Below are 23,970 nucleotides of genomic sequence, written 5' to 3' on the forward strand. Positions count from 1 at the left end.
AAAAAAGACACGTAAAAGACATATAAAGATGTAATACCTGGGTGACTGAGCTTAGCTCAGTATTTTTAGTAAATCGTATTCTCTAATTCTACCGAAATAATAATAAAAAATATGAACTGGTTATTTAAATAAAAAAATCATGAGTGCAATTAGAAAAAAAAGGGAATAAAATGTATCTGGAGACACGAAGATATGAACCGTGGTCTGCTCGGACGATCCCGACCAGCCGGTTTTCCATCTGAGCTATTACACCTTTATAAACAATTGCAAAATTTACCTTCGTATTCTGACGATATTGTAGCCATTTTTTTATTGCTTAAAAGCAGGGATAAAACGACATTTTTTAAAAATTAATCCTAGCTATATCGATTTATTGCCCCCAAAATCCCCTGCATACAAAATTTCATGAAAATCGTTGGAGCAGTTTCCATTCAGATTCAGATTCAGATTGTATATATATATACAAGAATTGCTCATATTAGATTAATTAATTTAACTTCTTTGCATACGAGACCAATCAAAGAAAAATGTAAGCAATTTGTGGGTGAATTTGTTAAAATAATATTGTATAATATTTAACGAAAAAAGTATTTTGAAAAATTACAATGACCAGCGGCTTGATGCCGCTTAATGCAGTTTAGTCAAATCGATGAAGATTTACAGTTGCACCCTTCTTACTATTTCAAAGTCAGTAAAATTTCTGTGTGTTTTAGTTTAATTGAGCACTTTGTCTCCAGAACAATGTCTGGGTACAAGATGGCCGCGTTGATGCTTTTCATCATAGCTGTGACAGTTGCTGCATATAGCGAAACACCGCCAGCATCGGAGGTAAAGAAAACCAATTAATAATATGCATAATATTTATTTACTACATTATATTTATTTATTTATTTATTTATTTATTTATTTACAGAAGAAAAAAAAAATACAATTTATGTGATAAACAGTGCAGCAAAAACAATGAACAGTTTAACAGTGCACTGTGTTTCTAAAGTAATAATACTAAAGTTCATACGATATTATATACCTACTAACATAAAAAATGTGATATAAAGCTATACAAATATATATAATATTCTCTACATCGTTTTTATTCATTAATTTGAATTGGCCTGTGAATGCCCCATTGGTACCCTTTGCTAAGGCCTTATCTTCATATAGAGGGAAGAATTGGAACTTAATCTTTTATGCTTCTCTATTATGGGTTGAGGAAAAATATCCCCATTAGTAGATAGTAACTAGTTAGTAGGTGTTCAAAGATAACAACGTGAACAGCACGTAAATTCGAGATACGGTTGGGAAACACAAGCAGGAGAGAATATAAACCCAACCCTAAACCGAATAACCGATAAGTACTCTTGCTAAAAAAAATTGCCTATCAACTCAAACTGGAGCTACACGGCGGATTACCTCCAAAATTTCTCTAATAAAGTGTATGATGCCTTTTCCCAGAAGATATATTTACTGTCTGTTTTATGTTCAATCATTAATACTTCTATTTCTACAGGAGGGATACGAAATGGCATCTTGGCCAGCTGAACTTAAAGAAAAAACTGAGCCTGACACCTATTGGGGAAGGAACTTATTTCTCTTCAAGCTGATGAAACAATTGGAAGGAGATGAAGAGAGGTATTTAAAACTTAATCATGTTTGTAGTAGGTTGTCATTGTTCGTCAGCCTACCCAAGCCCATCGAACCATCAGGTCTCAAAAAAATAGAAAGTTAACTTTAGTGAAAGCTTTGATTTTCCGGTCTATCCTGTATCTTGCCACTCGTATAAAAACACCAATTGACAAAACACATATACCTACAGTCAATACGGAGTCATTTACAAGCTAGAAAAAGTCCGAGACTATTGTTTTACTGAGTGACGTTAAGATGCCAGTATTTGTCAATATATGATACTTTATTAGATGTATCCAACCTGCCTGCCCAGCGATAACCATCAAACTGCTGGCTTTGAAATACACAGGACGAAGGTGGGCAGCAGCGTCTTTGGTGCGACAAAAGCCAGCCCTGCGGTCACCAACCTGCCTGCCCAGCGTGGTGACTATGGGCAAAACACATGAGTTCACGCCATTTTTGGCGCGAACTTGTGGAGGCCTATGCCCAGCAGTGGACTGCGGTAGGCTAAAGTGATGATAGATGTACAATAATTCATTTGTTTATTCTAACGGAAACCGTTTCAAAGATAAAATGCGTTTACTATGAATTATTCAATAATATTTTAAGCTTTTTGAGTAATATTTTGATAAAAAAAATCTTTCATCTTCTCCCATCTAGATACGAAACGAATGACGATTTAAGCAGCGATCAGAAATGGTCACAACTGGCGGAACTGAAAGAGCCAGACGAGAAGAAATGGGTAACTGCGTTGTCTACTAACCCTGGCAAGAGCACCAAGAGCCCCAAACCTCGACCACAGCCCAAGTGGAAGTCAAAGAAAGGCAGAGGTGAGTCGATTGATAGTTAAATATTTGTATGGCTTATACAAATAATTTTCATGAGCGGAAATCAAAATCTACGACAACTACTTAGAGCAACAACTAAAACAACGAATTGTTAAAAATAGCAGCTCAAACCATTGTTAAAATGTGAACTTATAAAACATTTATTTTTAAAATAAATATTCTCAGTACCAAATTTATTTCCAAAGATTTTACTAATTACATTGGATATTATAATATAATTGTTATTTTACAGGGACTCCAATGCTGTGCTACTTCAAATTATGCTCATTCCGGTCTCCAATCTAATTAAACAAAAATATCAAATCGATTGAAAATATATCAATACACACCTGCTAATATTGCTCTTAATCTTATATTCCGGTGGACATATCACATCAAAAATTACTAATATTTTTTTTTTTTTTTACTTTAATCTTGGTATTTAATCTTGGTGTGTATCGATCTTGGTATCGTTTTTAAATTTAAGAGCATAATTAAGTAAAATCTAAATTAATGCATCAAGTATTTGTAATTCTTTTACTTTTTAAAATTGTGAAAAACAAAATTAATAAGAATGTATTTTTAAAGACACTTAAATTTTAAACTGTAATCGTTTAAATACTTTCTCATCAAACACTCAAATATCAACACAAAGCCAATGAATGATCTAAGTAATAAATTTGTTTTGTAGCACAATTCGACAGAAAATGAACTTACCAAAGGTTTAATTACGGCGAAACGTATCAAACGTCCGACAGACGTGTAGACTATTGCATAATTACTTTAGTAAGAGAAGCTGTTTGTATACGGTTGACCTCTAAACTGTTTATTAACTCCCTGAACGACTTTTATTAGGCTTTATTACGGCTGAGATTGTTTTCGTAATTGTTTGGATTTGGACCGACGTATTTTAGTTTGGTCGATGCGGACGTGGATTCAGGCGTATCTACCCTAATCCCCTTTTTTCTTTGAACGAAATTATAACGATTTATTTTCTTTATTTTACATACAATGTTTATGATATTGCACATATTTATTTACAGTAAAAATACTTAGAATTGATTAATTTCAAATATATGTGGCAGAAATTATATTCGCGTGAAATGGTATCAAGAATGCTGGCAGTTTACCAAACCGATTTACCAGTCCTCCTGGTTCATTGACTGGTTCATTTTTTGCCCAGAGAATAACCAAATGTGTGGACGCAGGATACGTTTCACAAGTGCCCGTTCCCTTTTTCATCAAATTACAGTTAATCATCTTGCCATATTTCTAACTATTTCTGACAGGCAGAAACGTCGATGCTGACAAGGGCTATTTTAATGGCTTAATTCTTAATCGTTAAAAGTAAACCTATTGTAATTAAGACCTTTAAGTTTTTTAATTATCGACCATTTAATTAAATAATAAAAGTAATATATATATATATATATATATATATAAGTTATAATATGAACAAACGACGTATTTTGAAAAAGCTTAAGGAAGGCTTTTTTCGTGTTATGCATTAGTTAGGATTATAAATAAGCAAGAACTGTCACTTAGAATAAACAACTTAATAGTTCGTTTATGTAGTGGTTACTATCTTAATAAACTCATGACAAAGTCATATAACATGTATTTTATTTATCCTCATACTTATATTATCCGTGTTAGCTTTATATAATACTAGCTGTGCCCGCGGCTTCGCCCGCGTTGAAATTAGTGTGTCACAAAATTTTCCCAGCAAACTACCAGTGAAACTCTCATCAAAATCGGCTTAGCCGTTCCGTTAACCTTCCTCTTGCCAATGGTGGAGCCCTCTCTCCAATGCTGAAACCGCATGAAAATCCGTTCAGTAGATTTTGAGCGAATCGATTACATACACTTTTGGGGACTTCGTTTTATAATACACTAACTCTTGCCCGCGACTACGTCCGCGTGGTTATGAAGATATGCAATACTATTAAGATGTTTAACGCAAATTATTTTTTTATTTCAGTCACTTGAAATGCTTATCAAACTGAGTAACTTTTTAAAAGGCACAATTTAGGTCAAAGATATTTATTCTCATAAGAATTAACAATTCACTTATATGAGAAATACATTAGAAAGAATACATTTTTAAATATCTACAAGTTTACAATAATTCTAGCCGAGCGATTTAGTATAATTTAATAGTTATTTTCATAAAACCTCTCTATACACCACGTTTTTAGTTTTATTTTCAAGCTGTATATGTTTCATACAAAATATCAACCCCAATTAAACCCACTTAGCGGTGTAATATCGTAAAATCCGTTCTCAGCGGACGTCTGCTATCTATAATCTAACTCCCTGCCAAATTTTATCTTTGTTCAACCTGGATGGATAGACCATCCAGTGGTTTAGAGTTCTCGTGATGAGTGAGTCAGTGACCTTTCTCTTTTATATATATAGATTACGATGCATTATTTGGACACCTCCTCACCATAGAGTATATATTTTAAATTTCAAGTCTCTTACTTCAAAAACATAAGACTTTCATACAAACTTCCGACCCCCGTTTTATCCCTTTAGGGGTCGATTTTCGTGAAATCAGTTCTTCGCGGATGTTTATGCCCTATAAGGAACCTACCTGCCAAATTTCAAGTTTGTAGCTGTCATAGTTTCGGAGATTTCGTGATGAGGGAGTCAACCTACCATCCCCGGTTTTAACCCCAAAAGGGAGTTGCTTTCTAAAAAGATACATTATTTGGACACCTTTTCATCATCTATAAGGCATACATTTTAAATTTCAAGTCTCTTACTTCAAAAACATGGGACTTTCACACAAACTTCCAACCCCCGTTTTACCCCCTTAGGGGTCGAATTTCGTAAAATTCGTTGTTAGCGGATGTCTACGCTCTATAAGGAGCGTTTCTGCCAAATTTCAAGTTTGTAGGTATTATAGTTTCGGAGATTTTGTGATGAGTGAGTCAAGCTATCATCCCCCGTTTTAACCCCAAAAGGGAGTTGATTTCTAAAGATACATTATTTGAACACTTTTTCATCATCTATAGAGCATACATTTTAAATTTCAAGTCTCTTACTTCAAAAACATAGGACTTTCATACAAACTTGCAACCCCCGTTTTACCCCCTTAGGGGTCGAGTTTCGTAAAATCCGTTCTTAGCGGATGTCTACGTCTTATAAGAAGCCTACCTGCCAAATTTCAAGTTTGTAGGTGTTATAGTTTCGGAGATTTCGTGATGAGTGAGTGACCTTTCGCTTTTATATATATATATTATTATAGATTAAGGTATTTTTATTTTACAAAGGATATGTTTTATACAACTAGGTCGGCAAACAAGCGTACGGCATCTGATGGTAAGCGATTACCGTCTGCACGTTGCCAACCCTAAATTGTATAATCTATGTGGGTATGGAATATACTTGCCTTTAGATGGGATTGATCCAATTGAGCTAGAACCTGAATTATCTTTTTCGGTCACTAGATTGGTACCCATTACTAGATTGGTACTTCCAAACTAAAAATAGTGCAGTTCACTTGTACCAGATTGGTAAAAGAGGATCTTTTGTTGAAATAAATATGGTCCGAGAAATTTGGGTACCTACGACTTATCTGAGCCTCCGGATCATGATTTGAGGATGATTACTATGAAGGTTACACTTGTGGTTGGAAAAAATGACGAAATATCGACGTTGGAAGATGTAGAACTATTGAGGAAATAATTACCAAATATGAATTATATCACTGCCTTGAAACGAAGGAAATTCATACAAGCGATCTGGGTCCGGAATATCAGAATATGCGTGTCTATCTTTTCCAACTATTTTTGTCATTTTCTCGGATATCGATAAAATGCGATATTTGTTTGATTTCTGAAAAAAAAAACATTTAAATGTAGATATTTAGTAAATTTAAACTGATTTTAAATTAATTATTTTTGTTTACTGGTAGGGTCGGCAACGTGTCTGCGATACTTCTGGTGTTGCACGTATGTGCTACGGTACAGCTTTAGAGTTATGTGAACCGTACGCTTGTCGACGTAGTTTTATGTAAAAAAAAGTAACTGATACCTACTTAAAATACATAGTGATTACCAATTATAATGGAATAAATAGAAATAAAACGTAGTTATAATTACAATTCTTCCATCCGCCCTAAATTAAGATTCATAGAATAAGAAACATAAAATAAGATTCACAGAATAAGCAAGAGACGCAAACTCAGCGTGTGCTGGTATACCTAGTGGAAATTTATGCGGTATAATACAACGTAGGTCAAAAAGTAATCAAGTAAATACGCATTATTAGATATAATTCAAAAAGCACTTGTCAAATCTCAATTAAATTTAAATGGGAGCAAATGATACGCAACACCTCCCGATAAAAAAAAAATCATCGAAATCGGTCCAACCAGTCAAAAGTTTTGAAGTTATTAAAAAAAATACAATCGAATTGAGAACCTCCCCCTTTTTTGGAAGTCGGTTAAAAATAGTTAATAGTGTACCTATAACACAGGCATTGGGTTGCTTACTTTAGGAGCGGACGACCGTCTGTGTATTGTGTAGAAATATATATATTTATTTATTATAAAAAAAGTCACTCAAGTCCGTGTTATATTGATGATTGTTTTTCAACTATCAATAATAATTACGCCTAAAAAATCAACAATCACTTACTTATTCTATATCGATACAATTTAATCGAAATTAAAATGTTTTTTATTTTATTTTTTCATTAATCGAATTCAGTAACCTTTGACCACAATTTAATGTTTATTCTTAACAAGCTTAGTTGCGCAGTTTCTCTTGTCTACTGTCGTTTGACTTAACTGATAATATTATAAGGTAATAAATTAATAATGTGACTTACCCACAGTAACTACAATATTGTTGTGACTTCATAAATCTGTGCCCAATAACTATATTTTTTAGTTTTCACGGTTGAAGAGGACTTTGCTAACACAAACAGTCATTATTAGTTTTGTATATTATATTTATATTCCAAACATAGAAATTGTATACTTTGTACGTATTTTAATTGAATATTCATTTCAACTTTGTGCTTAGTATAGGTTGTGCGTTATCTTTAATGTTAACAATGAAATACCGAATTGTAACCTTTATACTAATTGTAACTATTGCTTTTTACGCCGCATCACGTCGATTCTATAAAGCAAGGAATTTTACGCAAATTGCAAATGGTTTAGGTTATCCAGTCCAAGAGTACGATGTGGTTACTCAAGATGACTACATTTTGAAGCTATTTCATATACCCGGTGACAGAAGTAAGCCGATTCTATTAATGCATGGAATCATTGATTCGGCTGACACTTTTATCATAAGAGGAAACACGTCTTTAGCGGCTGCGTTGGCTGACGCCGGCTACGATGTATGGGTCGGAAATAGTAGAGGCAGTAGATATTCCCGTCGACATCTGCTTTTGGATCCCAACACTGACAAGGAATTCTGGGACTTCAGTTTCCACGAGCTCGGGTATTATGATCTTCCAGCGTTGATAGACTTCGTGCTTGATAACACGGGCACGAAGACCCTGAATGCAATAGGACATTCCCAAGGTAATTCGATATTTCTAGTGCTCGGTGCAACACGACCAGAATACAACGAAAAGATCAAAGTAATGATATCTTTATCGCCAGTTTGTTACTTAAACAACATAAAGAATTCTGTTTCCCATTTAATGAAATTCACACCAGTAATTGATCGATTTTACACATTCATAGGTGAGGATGAGTTTTTAGGCGATGATACAATCCCTATTAGATTATTTAGATATGTATGCGGATCAAAGAAAAGTTACAGTGTCTGTGCGAAAGGAATAATGTTTAGTTTAGCCGGAAGCGATCCTGATGAAATGGAACTTGATTTTTTTCCAACTGTGGTCGCGCATTATCCTACAGGCACGTCAATGAAAAACGTCATTCATGTGTCCCAAATCGGTATTAAAAGATCTTTTGCAAGATTCAACTATGGCTTGAAAAATATTGAGATTTATAATTCTTCTGATCCTCCGGAGTACGATTTAGGAAAGGTGTCTATGAAGATTGCTCTCCTCGCTGGAAGGAATGATGAGATATCGAGATTAGAAGATGTTAAACAGTTAATGAGTAAATTACCGAATGTCGTTAAATTCACAATCATTAACCATGAAAGGTTTAACCATATAGATGCGGTATGGGGCCGGAATATGGCTGTATATCTTTTTCCAAGTATTTTCGATATTTTATCGAAGTATGGGTGAATTCTGAAAGTAGATTCTGTCAAAGAAATGAAAGATAAAGAGATATTAATTACTTAACTTAGTAGTAAGTACAAGTATATCTAATTTTGCTCACATCGTTTTTTTTTTCTATTTGGATATTTTTTAAACTGCTGAGTAATTTTATAACGAGTATATAATAATAGATAATAAAAATTACACCAATTACTTTCTGTATAACCTTTAAGATATATTGTTTTGCAAAACGACAAAAATAACGTTTGTTTACTTTGTAAAAGAAAGTTGAAATAATACAATCTGAAATGATGTTTACTACCAATTTTAGCGATTGTTTGTTGATTTTGAATACTTTGTAATTAATTAGGTACTTTCAATTTTTCAAGCATACGATGCACATCTATGTATGTATTTCTTGTTTATGTGTGTGTGTGTGTGTGTGTGTGTGTTTTTGTGTATAAACTTAACGTAAGTTGTTGTTAAGTTTCCTACCGACCGTATGTGTACCTATGCGAAAAACTACACGTACTTATGTCTAGAAATTTCCTTCGATAGTGTTGGGGATGACACCTACGACTTATAGTTTCGTAATGATATTAAATATATTTTCGATAAATATTGTGTTTTCTTTAATTTTTTATACATACAACTAAATCGACAAAAAAGCGTATGAATCACATGATGGTGAGCGATTACTGGAACCTATAGACGTACCCAGCAGCACCATAAAAAGCATTGTAAACGCGTTGCTGACCCTACCCCCTACCCTCCCCCCAGTTCTGGCTGCCTTACTTCACCACAGGAACACACCACTGCTTGATAGCAGTGTTATTTAGTTGTTTTGCTGTAAGGTACATTTCTCGAGGTACTTCCCCAGTCGGGCAACACTAGATTTTGAGCAGGGTATTTCCTGCTGGGCCCTACCTCATTGTAATAATGTTATAACATAAGTAATTACTTATGTATATGTTCAATGCTGTGTTCTTTACTACTAATCACTTTATTATTTAATGTATTTATTTAAACGTAAGTAATTTGTTTCTGCTGACTCAGACCTAAGTTTTTTTACTTAGAAGCTTTGGAACATCTTTTACCACACCTTCACTTCAGTCAAGCCTCCCCAAGTTCGCACCAAACATCCCGGTTTTCCGCATTCCTCATCCAGCCGCTACTGGCAATCTTACGTAGATCGTCAGTCAAGTGGACCGGAGGGCGTCCCACACTGCGTTTGCCAACACGCGGTCTCCACTCCAGGACATGTCTGCTCCAGCGGCCATCGGTCTTGCGACATAGATGACGGATAGTTTAATCCTGATCCTATCTTTGAGAGAGAAAATCTTTTACGATTTAATCTAATTGAAAAATTGTAAACTATTTTATAATATAAAAAATATTAAATTGGTATGGAATGTTACGTGTTTTAAATCATCGTAGATGTACGTTTCACGCGATGCATGCTGTAACTAAAGAATTAATAAATTTCAGCTATCATCATAGGTAAAGAAATTGAACGAGGTTCGAAAGAAACGATGTAGTTGAAATTATATAAACATCATTAAAATACAATGGAACAATAAGTTGTTTTATAAAATATATATCTGTCTTTTTTATATAACTTATTTAACATACGTGTTACATGCGTGACGGTTATTGCCCTTGACATTTTAAATGAATATTAACACCTTATTAGTATTAATTTTACAATATTACTTCTATTCCTATTGTTTACTAATGTTTACACGAATTTCATTTATTATAGTGGAACAACTTTTTCGGACAGCAACCATGTTCACGAGAGGTGCTGCTGTTGCAGAAACGTCAGACATCTAAAAAACTTAATAAACTGCGATAAAATCCGAAAAAGTTGTTTCATTATAATGAGTTTAATCCCGCCGACGCCGCGTTGGCGCAACGGTTACAGCCATGGATTGCACATGACAAACGTTTGTATTGGTCATACAGGTGTTTACCCTGGTCTGGGTGTTTGTGCAGTCTTTGTGGGTCTCCCCACCGTGCCTCGAAAAGCACGTTAAGCCATCGGTCCCGGTTGTTATCATGTACACCTTATAGCGATCGTAACTCGTAGTAGAGAATATATCCGCCAACCCGCATTAGAGCAGCGTGGTGGATTAAGCTCTGATCCTTTTCCTTCGGGTAAAGAGGCCTCTGCCCATATTACAGGCTGAAGCGAGTTTAATCCGGTTCGATTCCCGCTCGGTATGGACATTTATGTTTACAAACATTTCTATCCGATTTAGTATGTTTGCCCTTGTAGGTCTCTTCATCGTGTCTCGTAGATCACGTTGAGCTGTCGGTCCCGGTTTTTACCATAAATACCTGATAGCGATTGTTAACCATAGTAGGGTATATAGTCGCTAACCCGCAATGAAGCAGCGTGGTGGATTAAGTTCCAATGCTTCTCCATCTCCTAAATGGAGAAGATGCCTATGCCCAGTAGTGGAGTGTTACAGGTTGAATTGTACAGAGTACCTAGTTTTATATTATAAATTTCATGTAAAAAATAGGAAATTGAAATCGCGCAATACGAAACAGCAGTAACGTTAAGAGTAACGCGATACAGCCTTTATAGTTGTGGAAAAATATAGGTATAATAGTATACCAGCATTTAGTGTATCGATAGACACACACACAAAATACACGCACGCACACACATATACTGTTTTTTTTAATGTATCGTACATACTGCCTTTGAAAAACGTAAAAAGTTTCAATAATATATTATAAATAAAAAGTTCAGTATGCATTCAAAATGTATCGTCGGCCAAGAAAGTGGTGTACCACCCTAAGGTTGAAAGATTAGTTTCGCTTGCAGATCGATCTGACAACTTCTATTGCCGTCTTTATCTGATTATTGACAACGATATTATTTATACCTGATAGAGTTTAAAATATCATGTATAATAATGACGTATGAATACTTATCAATTAGATTTACGTCATTATTATATCTCTTTCAGTAATATCTTTTAATAACGAACCTTGTTGTAATTTCCGATGATCAGGAAACTAAATCAAAACTGTTACACCACTTTCTTGGCCGACACGGCTTGCTTGGCACACACTTTGGACTCGGTGGAAAAATGAGCTAAGAGTACAACACGTAAAACGTAAACCTATCTGTCCCGGTTATTAGAGTAAGCTGTTAGTACCTAAGCTCGTGGTAGGGAAAGGCTGAATGGAAAAAAAAATCAGAATAATGTTAATGATAAAAAAGATGTGAGGATTTAGTGACACTTTATTTCATGCAAGCTATTACCAATTTTATAATAAAACAGATTTTTAAGAAGTATGTTGGTAACCGCAGTGCAGAGTTCCCTGACGATGCTTTTCTACATTCCGAATTGGTGGTAGCGACACTTTTAATATATTTAATTAATTAAGGCAAACATAATTTTAATTTGTAAAATGACGATTCAAAAATGCTTTTGAAGTATGTTTGTATAAAGTAATTTTAGATTTTAATAAAGAAGCCTTTGCTATACTGTGGAATGTTTAGGACGATTTTGTTCAGTTAATTGTCAGAATTTTTTTATAAATTTTAGCGAAATAATAAACGAGACAGGAACAAATTATTATTCATGAAAAAAAAAACATTTTATCCACATACTTTTTAGACAATATTTTTACGCAGGTATCAAGTTATTGAAATTAATTACTATTATTATCCTTGTAAATCTATGCTGATTAATTGTTCGAACCGACGATAAATATAAAGCGTTGGACTGAAAAATGTGGCCTTTAGACATGTTTTTATGAACTTTGACATAATTATGTACTTTTATTACTAGCTGTTCTGATGAACTTCGAACCGTTCTATTTTTTTTTTTCGTAAATATACACGATTTTTTTCATTTTCTTTTATATAAACCTTATCCTGTCGTTCAGAAGTTTTGCGCATAACTAAATACTCTCCATTCTGCTCTTGTTTCAGCTTTTCTGTGCCACATTGGACCCGCATGCTTTTTTAAGTCATCAGACCAACGTTTTCTTTGTCTTCCTCGTTTTCTTTTTGTTTGATATCTAGGAGTCCAATCTGTTATATCTATCGTCCATTTATTTCTATTCTCTCTCATCATGTGGCCTACCCACCTCCATTTGAGTTTTCTAGTTTTAATTACTACATCTTCGATTTTGGTAATTTGTCTTAGATCTACGGCTCTCTTTCTATCCTTTTTTGTGTAACCCAGTATACTCCTCTCCATGGCTCTTTGGCATGTAATCAGTTTTTGGTTTTGTTCTTGTGTGTTTGCCCAAGTCTGACACCCATAGGTAAGGATTGGTAATATGCATGTATTGTATACTTTCCTTTTCATTGCCATATTATATTGATTGCCTTTTAGCACTTCTTTGAGGGACCAAAATCTCTTCCAGGCATTGGCTACCCGTCTGTCAATCTCTGAATCCATTTGGTTGTTAAAAGCGATAAGCTGGCCTAAGTATACATAAGAATTCACGTATTCTATTTCTTCTTCATCTACTGAGATACTTATTTGGGACCTGTTTGTTATTATCTTTGTCTTTGTATTGTTTGTTGTTAGTCCCACCTTTTTACTTTCACACGATAGATCTTGAAGCATGTTTTTAAGGCTTTCCGGGTTATCTGTTATAAGTATTATGTCATCTGCAAATCTTAAATGATTTAAATATGTTCCATTTATGTTAATCCCTATGTTGTCCCATTCCATCTTCCTGATGACTTCTTCTAGCACGGATGAAAAAAGTTTCGGAGAGAGTGGGTCTCCCTGCCTCACTCCCCTGTGTATTGGAAAAATTTCCCCCTCTGTCTCTAGTTTGATTCGTGCTTTGCTACTGGAATACACATTTTTTATTATCCTTATATATTTATTTTCTATTCCTTGATTTTTCAGGGCTTCCCAAATGTACTGATGTTCCAGGCAGTCAAACGCTTTGTTATAGTCCACAAATGCCATGTATAATGGGTAATTGTATTCTTGACATTTTTCAATGAGCTGTTTTATCACATGTATGTGATCAATTGTTGCAAATCCCGATCGGAATCCAGCCTGTTCTCTTGATTGTTGTTCTTCGAGTTTTTTGGTGATGCGTTTCAATATTATTTTTGAGAACACTTTGTATATGTTGGACATGAGACTTATTGGCCGATAATTTCCTATTTCCGATCTATCTCCTTTCTTAAATATGAGTATTATAGTGCTTATTGTCCACTGTGAAGGTATGGATTCTGTGTTGAGGATAAGATTAAACAAGTTTGTAAGTTTTTTCGTTGTTTCTGGCAATGAAGCTTTCAGCATCTCATTTATTATATGATCAGGTCCAGGAGCTTTATCATTTTTCTGTGTTTCTATCGCATGCTGAACCTCCCTTTCAAGAATCGAAGGGATATTTTCTGTTTTGTCTTCAAGGTCTATGTTGAATTTTAAGGTGTTTTCGGTAGAATACATTTATATACATTCGGTAGAACTAAATACATTTCGGCGATTAATTTATACTGAAATATAAATGTAATTTTAATAAATTGTTATATAACTATATTATTATTTCACCTGTAATGAAATCTTATTTAAGTTAAATGGAATTAAATTATCAAGAAGGCTTTTCACCTTTGTATCTTGAATTTACAGTATTCTATAGATAAAGACTAATTATACAGTCTTAAAATCTAGATTCAGCTAAAAAAGGGGGGAAATATTAAATTTACTTTTTTAGCGTATTTATTTGTTCATAATATACCTACGTTCTTTGATGTATCTACTTTACAGAACAGATTAAAATATAACGTGTAAAATACTAACCTAACTTAGCCTAATTTCAATCAAGTAATTATTAGTTTGCCATAGTATTAACAGTAATCCCTTAAAATGAATATTACCTCTAATTAATTTTCTATAAGCGAAATATAAATAAATTGCAAACACGAAATTCTATACACAATTCAAAGCCAATGAACCTCAAAACCGAAACAAAACTTTGTTTTAATGGCTTTCATTACTTACTGCGTTTATATTTGTTGAGGTTGATTGGGACTTATATACTTATTCGTTTTCAAATATATCGTTGTTTGTTTGCGAATATGCGTATAACGCAGGAGGTTTATAGATCTTCGACGACTGTCTGGCAGTCTGGCGCTACAAAAAAACCTGTGAAAAAATGTATTCTTTAACATGCACACAATACCTACTTTAAAAGTAGGTTGACGTCAGACTCTTTTTAACCAACTTCAAAAAAAGAAGAGGTTCTTAATTCGATTGATTTTTTTATGTGTGTTACCTAAGAAATTCTTACTGGGTGTCCCGATTGGTTCTGTTTTTAATCGAAAGGTGGTGTTTGTCATCTGCTCCCATTAAATTTAATCGAGATCAGAAAAGCACTTTTTGACTTTTCTCTAATAATGCGTATTTGCTCGACTATTTTTTCACCGGCCGTGTTAAATATATTATGACTAGCTGTGCCCGCGACTTCGTCCGATTGGAATTTAACAAAATAGATATTGTTCAATTAACAGATATAAAATAAATAAATAAATCTAAACTAAAAGTAGCCTAAATTACTCCTTATTACATCAGGTATCGGCTAGTAAAAGTCCTGTCAAAATCGGTCCAGCCGTTTCAGAGATTATCCGGAACAGACAGACAGACAGACAGATAGACACAAAAGCGATCAATAGCGATCGTTAATCATAGTAGGGAATAATTATATCCGCCAACCCGCATTGTAGTAGCGTGGTGGATTAACTACACGGGGAAAGAGAACTATGCCCAGCAGTAGGATATTACAGGCTCCGGGGCGTCATGGCGAATACTTTAAGTGGTCCCGTGGCGCCCCACCAGGACGACGAGGGCACCGCTGGTTTTTACTGAGTAGTCCGGCATTGCACTCCCCGCCGGGAGTCTCAGACTTCCGTCGCCTTCGGGTGACGGGGGTGCGTAAATGCATTTTCCAGCGTAAAAAAAAAAAAAAAAAAAAAAAAAAAAAAAAAAAAAAAAAAAAAAAAAAGATATTACAGGCTGAAGAAGTAATTGAAGTCGGATTTTTTTTTTTGGCTTGTGAGCAAATACAATTATATCAAAATAAAAAGATAGTAAAATTAGAAAAGAGTAATTCATTCATTCATTTATTCATTTATTCAGAGTAATGAAAAGACTAAAAAAATTAAATTGATCTATTTCAATTGTTGGACGTAACCTTTTTGTATGACGTAAGACTACTAACTTTTACGTCACATTACTAGTGCTCATGGAGCATAAGATACTAGTGCTGTTCGTTGTAACGACCGAAATATTAATTAGGTATTTTATAATCATATAAAAACAATGATTTTATCTTGAATGATGAAAACTTTCGGTTGATCTTTGGAGATTATCTTTTGTCATTTTTGCTCCCCTATCTTGAATATTAATTAAAAAATATATATTTAGATAAAAATGGCATTATTATTACATTTTAATACGGCTAACGAATTTAAATTGTCTGACAAATAAAGTTAGCTTAGCTGTTAGGTAGTAGTCGTAAAAATCATACCAGATTTATTTTCGTTAAAAAAGAATTACATTTATAAGGTTAAGCAAATTATTATACATTTTTAATTGTGCTACATTTTGTGGTACCCTATTAAAAATACCTACATTAAACATTAACATTCGACATGGTCAGATTATGTATTTAACTGGGTTTTTATTCCATACACGGAAAATGAAACATCGATATAAATATGCCCTTGAAATCACTATCAGTTGCATAAACTGTCACTGTCAAGTTTCTAGTCACACTTCACTAGTGTCTAATTCCCGTGTTCCGCAATATTGCAATATGCTGATCTTTGAAATATGATATATAGTATTCGATGAACTAAACTATCACTAACCTAGCCTAAAAAGGGCATTAAATGTGACACCCGGCATTTTCAAATATATTACGGTCGTCATCTGCGTACGTGTTTACCTTATAACCTATAAGGTACAGTGTAGCGTTTAAAAAATGAATTTTCCCGATGATAGTGGTTATTCAAACGCAGCTATGGGACACCATAGGAGAGCTCAAGGACCATCCATTAAGGAGGCGTACAATGAAGGTGAGGTGTTTGTTAGAAATGTATAAGATTGTACATTTTTATGACCATTAAAAATGAGCTGGTAAGTAAGTAGGTAAGGTATCCAGTTTATTAATCGGTGCTCGTATTTAGAATTAATATTTTCTCCTACAGAAATTCTGGATAAACTCGTGTATTTTTAGTTTGAAATTACGAAAATAATTTATTATAGCTAGACATCATTTGAATTTTTTTACCTGAAGTAAAAAACTAAAATATAAAAAAACAAATTAAAATCGTTTTACCTATAGTATTTCGCGAATTTCATATTATACAAAAATTTGACACTACGGGACGATTTTCAAAATTTAATTGATTTGTAAGCATTGATTACTAGTTTGCACCAAAAATAATAATAATTATTATTTAGTAACATATTTTTTTAAATTAAAAATAGAATTATGGTTTTACTAGACCGAGCCAGGTCATACAAACATAATTTACTAAAATGAGTAAAAGAAATCCTAATTGGAGCACCTTCTTATACAGTATTACATTTTTTTTGTATAATTTTGATCTTGTCCATATAATTCACTAACTGTTGATTTAAATTAATAATCTGTATTGTGTTGTTTTTTTTTTTAAATAAAGATTAAAAAAATATGAAGATAATATGTTATATTGTTGTTTAAAAGAGATTGATATAAACTAAGAAGATCTTCAGTTATATTATTATACTTATAATTATTTAATTTTCAATTCGGAATTTTTTTTTTTTAATAGTCAATAATCCACGGTTACCTATAACCATCAGGTGGGTTGTATGCTTATTTGCCACCATACTCATATAAGAGTTTAATAAATAAAATAAATAAATGAGATAAGTTGAAAAGCATTTATGAAAGTCTTAATTTAATTGAATACAGAATACTCTTATATATGTACATATAAAATTTTAATTATAATGAATTACGACTTGCTTTAATCTGTGTGTCATTGTACGCAAGCAAATAAAGTTGAACACAAGCATATAAGAGAAGTGAGTGTACTGTAACCATTCAAAGAAAAAAGTATGTTAAAATGATAAGGGCTATGTGTGGTTCATTGTGACATCATAACGGTTGTATTTTATACTTTTTGTAATGTTATCAACAAGGCCATTATGATTTCCCGATAGTAGACCATATAGGCCCGTTAGACCGACGATCTACGTAAGATTACCGGTGTAGGCTGGATGAGGATTGCGGAAAACTAGGATGTCTGGCGCGAACTTGAGGAGGTCTATGTCCAGCAGTGGACTGTAATAGGCTGAACTGACTGACTGAGACCATAAGATACTATAAGAAAATATATTTGAATCTAATATTTAAATATCTATTCAGGAAGTAATATCGTTAACTTATTTTCTACTACTATAAACCTGTTTTAACATCTTCAGTAATTGTAAGGAAACTTATTTAAAAATAAGTCCTGTTTATGCCATTGTGGGTTTCCCCAGCATGTCTCAGAGACACGTTAAGATACCAGTCCTGATTGTTATCATATACACCTGATGGCGATTGTTACTCATAGTAGGGTATATATCTGCTAACCTGAAGTATAGTAGCTTGTTGGGTTAAGGTCCAACCCTTCTCCTCTATGGTAATGAAGGCCTATGCCCAGCGATGAGATGTTACAGGCTGAAACAATCAATCTGGAACCTAAATGTAATATAACTGCCTAATTGTGCCCTACCTTTGGTCTCTTATGTTAATTCACCGTCTCAAAATTGTGTACTATTGTGCTTTACTGTGTTACGCACACATTTAGTAAAGTATATTATCACAACTAATCAATCCATTCCATAAAAACTTCTACAGACCATTAGAGACTTTAGAGAAAATCAGCTAAATTAGTTCAGCTGTCCTCGAGTTTTGCACTTAGCAACACAATTTTATGTATATAAAGTTAATAATTTTTTTCTGTAGTAACTAATTAAGAAGTAGACTGACTTACGACCGCTTTCAGAGACATTTAAGTTATCATTAAACGTCTCTAAGTACAGCCATTAAAGTCTCAGTTGCAAGTCTTAATGTGATGTCATTATAAACTGCTACATAAATAAAATTGTGGATAAACGCTGCTAGTATCATAAAAAGGCAATGAGCAATGACAATTTTGACAACCAATTGACATAGCTGTAACCCCATTTATCACCAACAGTTTGATTCGTAAGATCTTTATCGTCGATTAATCAAAACAATTTAGTTCGTTCTCAGTAGTGTCGCAAGACGTACATGGTTACAAGTTATTACTATGTGGGCGCTGCTTTTGATGTTTCTTGGTAGGGTTTGTTTGAAATATTTTATAAATTGAAGTACTAGTTTTGTGTCTGCACTTTGGGTATTAAAGTTTTTAATATTATTTATGGTATGGTATGGTTTGTGCTTGTTATTGTGTGTTTCCAGACCCCGGACACAGGAGAAAATCCTACTGGAGGCCGTTGAATGTGAAGCGTTTATTTATTTTGGATGTTAAAATTTTTTACAATCTATGGGCTTCTAACTCATTACTAATTTGACATTATTTTAAAAATTGATCTCGTTCAGTTTTAATTTGAGGATTTATAGTATTTTTAACTATTTTGTCTTTTATTCAATCAGTCAATAGTCTTCATTACTAGTTTAATTTATGAAAAAAAAAAATTAGGCTTGAACTTAAAGCTATTTAAATATATATTACTTTTAATTACATATAGTTACTAAATTAACCATCATAAAATAGTATAAATATATAATTATTTATTTAATGTAAATTGTGTAATAACTCAATTGTAATTCATGAAGTTATAAGAGTTGTAAATTATGAAGAAATTAATAATATTTACCTTGACTTAAAATAAAAACGTCATTGCTGGGTTTCTCAATATTATTTGTTTCAAATTTATAATTTGAATCATCGGTGAAGATATCTCGTAGAAAAAGTAAAATAAAAGTGTAAAAAAAGTAACAAAAAAATCAGTTGTAGGATAGTATAATATATAATTGGTATTAATTAAAGATATTAAATGTTTTTTAACAATATTTTAGGTGGCCTAAAAGCAGGAGCAGTACACGCGGCAAGGATCGCGTACGACATTTTATCCCGTCGTAAAGCAGCCGAGGAAGGTGTAGCCAGGCTCGCCCGAGTGCTGTCAGCGCTCGACTTGACAGCACTGGGCGTAGGGAGTACACTGGGTGTGGGTGTGTACGTTCTGGCCGGTGATGTAGCTAAGAATTATGCGGGGCCGGCTGTTATACTGTCGTTTTTGCTGGCAGCTGTCGCTAGTGTTTTTGCAGGTGAGATTTTATGTTAATAATATTTTTTATGTGTTGTTTTATTATATTCAGCTATCTGTTACTAAGGAAGGCTACTTAAATCCTTTATATAAGGTAGCATTTTTCTGCTATACATATCTGTATTTATTTAAATAGTAATATCAGACCCAACTATGAACGAGAATCGAACCACTACCCTATAGCAACTATAACTATTGACTAGCCTAGCAGTTTGTAAGTAGCACCCTGCTTTCTGCGCCGGGGGTTGTGAGTTTGATACCCACCCCGAGTCTGGGTGTAATTTATTTATATATTTATATATGTATTATTTATAAGTAGGTTTATTGAAAAAAAAAAAATGTAGTTATACCAGTCGGCTGTTACGTATAACACAAGCATTAAGTTGCTTACTTTAGGAACAGACGACCGTGTGTGTATTGGGTAGATATTTATTATTATTATTTATTTATTATTAATGTAGCTAAGAGAAGGGTTTCTATCAACTGTACCAATAGACTAGTCAAAACCATATATCCTATCACTCTGTAACTTGACAAAATCATTCAATTGGAACATACAAAAACGAGCAGTATAACAGTTGATTACAGCAGCAGTTATTTCAGTTGACCTAAAAAGATTATGTAATTGCCAACATTTACCCGTAGACAAGTTCCAAGAAATATTAAGCAAGTTCAATTGTCGTAATAGTACGTCTTACTAGCTCGATTCTTATGGAAAAAAAAAATTATGTGGTTTCATGGGACACCAGGTAGGAACGTAGTTCCTTCAGATAGTATAAAAGCAACACAATTTGAAAAAAAAAATTAAATTTTATATATATTTTCTAGTTCTTGATTTTTTTTTAATTTAGTTGATTGGTTTTTATTAAGTACGTAAAAGTATTTAGGAAATTTAGTATTTTAGAAAATAACAAATACCGTAAAATAAAATAAATCCAACAAAATAATAATAATAATTCAAATTATTAAGTAAAATAAAAAAACATGTGTCTTTATTTATTTTCGTCGACAGTATATAATTACATAAATAATTAAAAAAAAGTTTACTAGTAATATTTTAGTTTTACAAACGTCATATTATACAGTCGTGTGACTGATATTACGTCGCTTCCGTTATATATTCTTCTTACGGTTTTAGTCTCACATTTTTCTCAGTTCGGTCGCCCAGTCAAATGTCAAGTCTGCCGTAAGGGACTTCGTTCCAGAAACAAAACTTATAATTATGATGAACTTTTTCTTATAATACTACTAGCTGTGCCCGCGGCTTCGCCCGCATGAAATCAGTGTGTCACAAAGTTTTCCCGGCAAACTTCCAGTGAAACTCTCATCAAAATCGTCTTAGCCGTTCCGTAAACCTTCCTCTTGAACCGCATGAAAATCCGTTCGGTAGATTTTGAGGAAATCGATCACATACACTTTTGGGGGCATTGTTTTATAATACACTAACTGTTGCCCGCGACTACATCCGCGTGGTTATGAAGATATACATTACTATTAAGATGTTTAACGCATTTTTTTATTTATTTCAGTCACTTGAAATGCTTATTACATTGAGTTACTTTTTAAAAGGCACAATTTAGTATAATTTAATAGTTGTTTTTATAAAACCTCTCTATACACCACATTCTTAGTTTTATTTTCAGGCTGCAGTATAAATAACCTATCGACGAACTTATAGCTGCTGTATATGTTTCATACAAACTCTCAACCCCAATTAAACCCCCTTAGCAGTGGCATATGGCAAAATCCATTCTTAGCGGACGTCTACTAACTATAATCTACCTCTCCGCCAAATTTCATCTTTATCCATCCTGGATGGATAAAGATGAAATTTGGCGCGTGATGAGTGAGTCAGTGACCTTTCTCTTTTATATATATAGATTACGATGCATTATTTGGACATCTCCTCACCATCCATAGAGCATACATTTTAAATTTCAAGTCTCTTACTTAAAAAATATAGGACTTCCAACCCCCGTTTTATCCCCTTAGGGGTCAAGTTTCGTAAAATTCGTTCTTAGCGGATGTTAACGCACTATAAGCAACCTACCTGCCAAATTTCGAATTTGTAGCTGGTCTAGTTTCGGAGATTTCGTAATGAAAGAGTCAACCTACCATCCCCCATTTTAACCCCAAAAGGAAGTTGATTTCAAAAGATACGTTATTTCGACACCTTTCTACCATCTATAGAGCATACGTTTTAAATTTCAAGTCTCTTACTTCAAAAACATAGGACACTCATACAAACTTCCAACCCCCGTTTTATCCCGTTAAGGGTTGACTTTCGTAAAATCAGCTCTTAGCGAATGTTTACGCCCTATAAGGAACCTACCTGCCAAATTTCAAGTTTTTAGCTGTTATAGTTTCGGAGATTTCGTGATGAGGGAGTCAACCTACCATCCCCAGTTTTAGCCCCAAAAGGGAGTTGATTTCTAAAGATACATTATTTGGACACCTCCTCACTATCTATAGAGCTTACATTTTAAATTTCAAGTCTCTTACTTCAAAAACATAGGGCTTTCATACAAACTTCCAACCCCCGTTTTACGCCTTTAGGGGTCGAATTTCGTAAAATCCGTTCTTAGCGAATGTCTACGCCCTATAAGGAGCCTTTTTGCCAAATTTCAAGTTTGTGGCTATTATAGTTTCGGAGATTTTGTGATGAGTGATTAAACCTACCATCCCCCGTTTTAACCCCAAAAGGTGGTTGATTTCTAAAGATACATTGTTTGGACACCTTCTCATCATCTCTAAGGCATACATTTTAAATTTCAAGTCTCTTACTTCAAAAACATGGGACTTTCACACAAACTTCCAACCCCCGTTTTACCCCCTTAGGAGTCGAATTTCGTAAAATTCGTTGTTAGCGGATGTTTACGCCTTATAAAGAGCCATCCTGCCAAATTTCAAGTTTTTAGGTGTTATAGTTTCGGAGATTTCGTGATCAGTGAGTCACCCTACGATCCCCCGTTTTAACCCCAAAAAGGAGTTGATTTCTAAAGATACATTATTTGGACACCTTTTCACCATCTATAGAGCTTACATTTTAAATTTCAAGTCTCTTACTTCAAAAACATAGGACTTTCATACAAACTTCCAACCCCCGTTTTACCCCCTTAGGGGTCGAGTTTCGTAAAATCCGTTCTTAGCGGATGCCTACGTCTTATAAGGAGCCTACCTGACAAATTTCAAGTTTTTAGGTGTTATAGTTTTGGAGATTTCGTGATGAGTGACCTTTCGCGTTTATATATATTATAGACTAGCTGTGCCCGCGGCTTCGCCCGCGTTGAAATCAGTGTGTCACAAAGTTTTCCCGGCACACTTCCAGATAAACTCTCATTATAATCGGCTTAGCCGTTCCGTAAACCTTCCTCTTGAACCGCATGAAAATCCGTTCAGTAGATTTTGAGGAAATCGATCACATACACTTTTGGGGACTTTGTTTTATAATACACTAACTGTTGCCCGCGACTACATCCGCGTGGTTATGAAGATATGTATTACTATTAAGATGTTTAACGCATTTTTTTTTTATATCACTCACTTGAAATGCTTATCACACTGAGTAACTTTTTAAAAGGCACAATTTAGTATAATTTAATAATTGTTTTTATAAAACCTCTCTATACACCACATTTTTAGTTTTATTTTCAGGCTGTATATGTTTCATACAAACTATCAACCCCAATTAAACCCCCTTAGCGGTGGAATATAGCTAAATCTCTCTACTCTACTACTATTATCTACTAACTATAATCTACCTCCCTGCCAAATTTCATCTTTATCCATCCTAGATGGATGGACCTTCCAGCTGTTTTTGGGTTCTCGTGATGAGTGAGTCAGTGACCTTTCTCTTTTATATATATAGATTACGATGTATTATTTGGACACCTCCTCACCATCTATAGAGCATATATTTTAAATTTCAAATCTCTTACTTCAAAGACATAGAACTTTCATACAAATTTCCA

General features: G+C 33.8%; 2 protein-coding genes across 2 annotated transcripts in view; both read left to right on the plus strand.

Moving 5' to 3' along the window:
• The first annotated feature begins 741 nt into the window (after positions 1-741).
• Positions 742-8,678, plus strand: LOC123656182 (lipase 3-like). Its single transcript, XM_045591887.1, has 4 exons — positions 742-828; positions 1,508-1,629; positions 2,284-2,453; positions 7,627-8,678. The coding sequence occupies exons 1-4, from the start codon at positions 742-744 to the stop codon at positions 8,676-8,678; spliced, it is 1,431 nt and encodes a 476-aa protein (XP_045447843.1).
• A 7,953-nt stretch (positions 8,679-16,631) lies between these two features.
• LOC123656183 (cationic amino acid transporter 2-like) overlaps positions 16,632-23,970 on the plus strand; it is a 55,808-nt gene continuing 48,469 nt past the window's right edge. The window contains exons 1-2 of the mRNA XM_045591888.1: positions 16,632-16,725; positions 19,752-20,000. Coding sequence (XP_045447844.1) covers positions 16,632-16,725; positions 19,752-20,000 — 343 coding nt within the window. The remainder of the gene's footprint in view (positions 16,726-19,751; positions 20,001-23,970) is intronic.

Source organism: Melitaea cinxia, chromosome 9 (genome assembly GCF_905220565.1).
Source record: "Melitaea cinxia chromosome 9, ilMelCinx1.1, whole genome shotgun sequence".
Taxonomy (NCBI): domain Eukaryota; kingdom Metazoa; phylum Arthropoda; class Insecta; order Lepidoptera; family Nymphalidae; genus Melitaea; species Melitaea cinxia.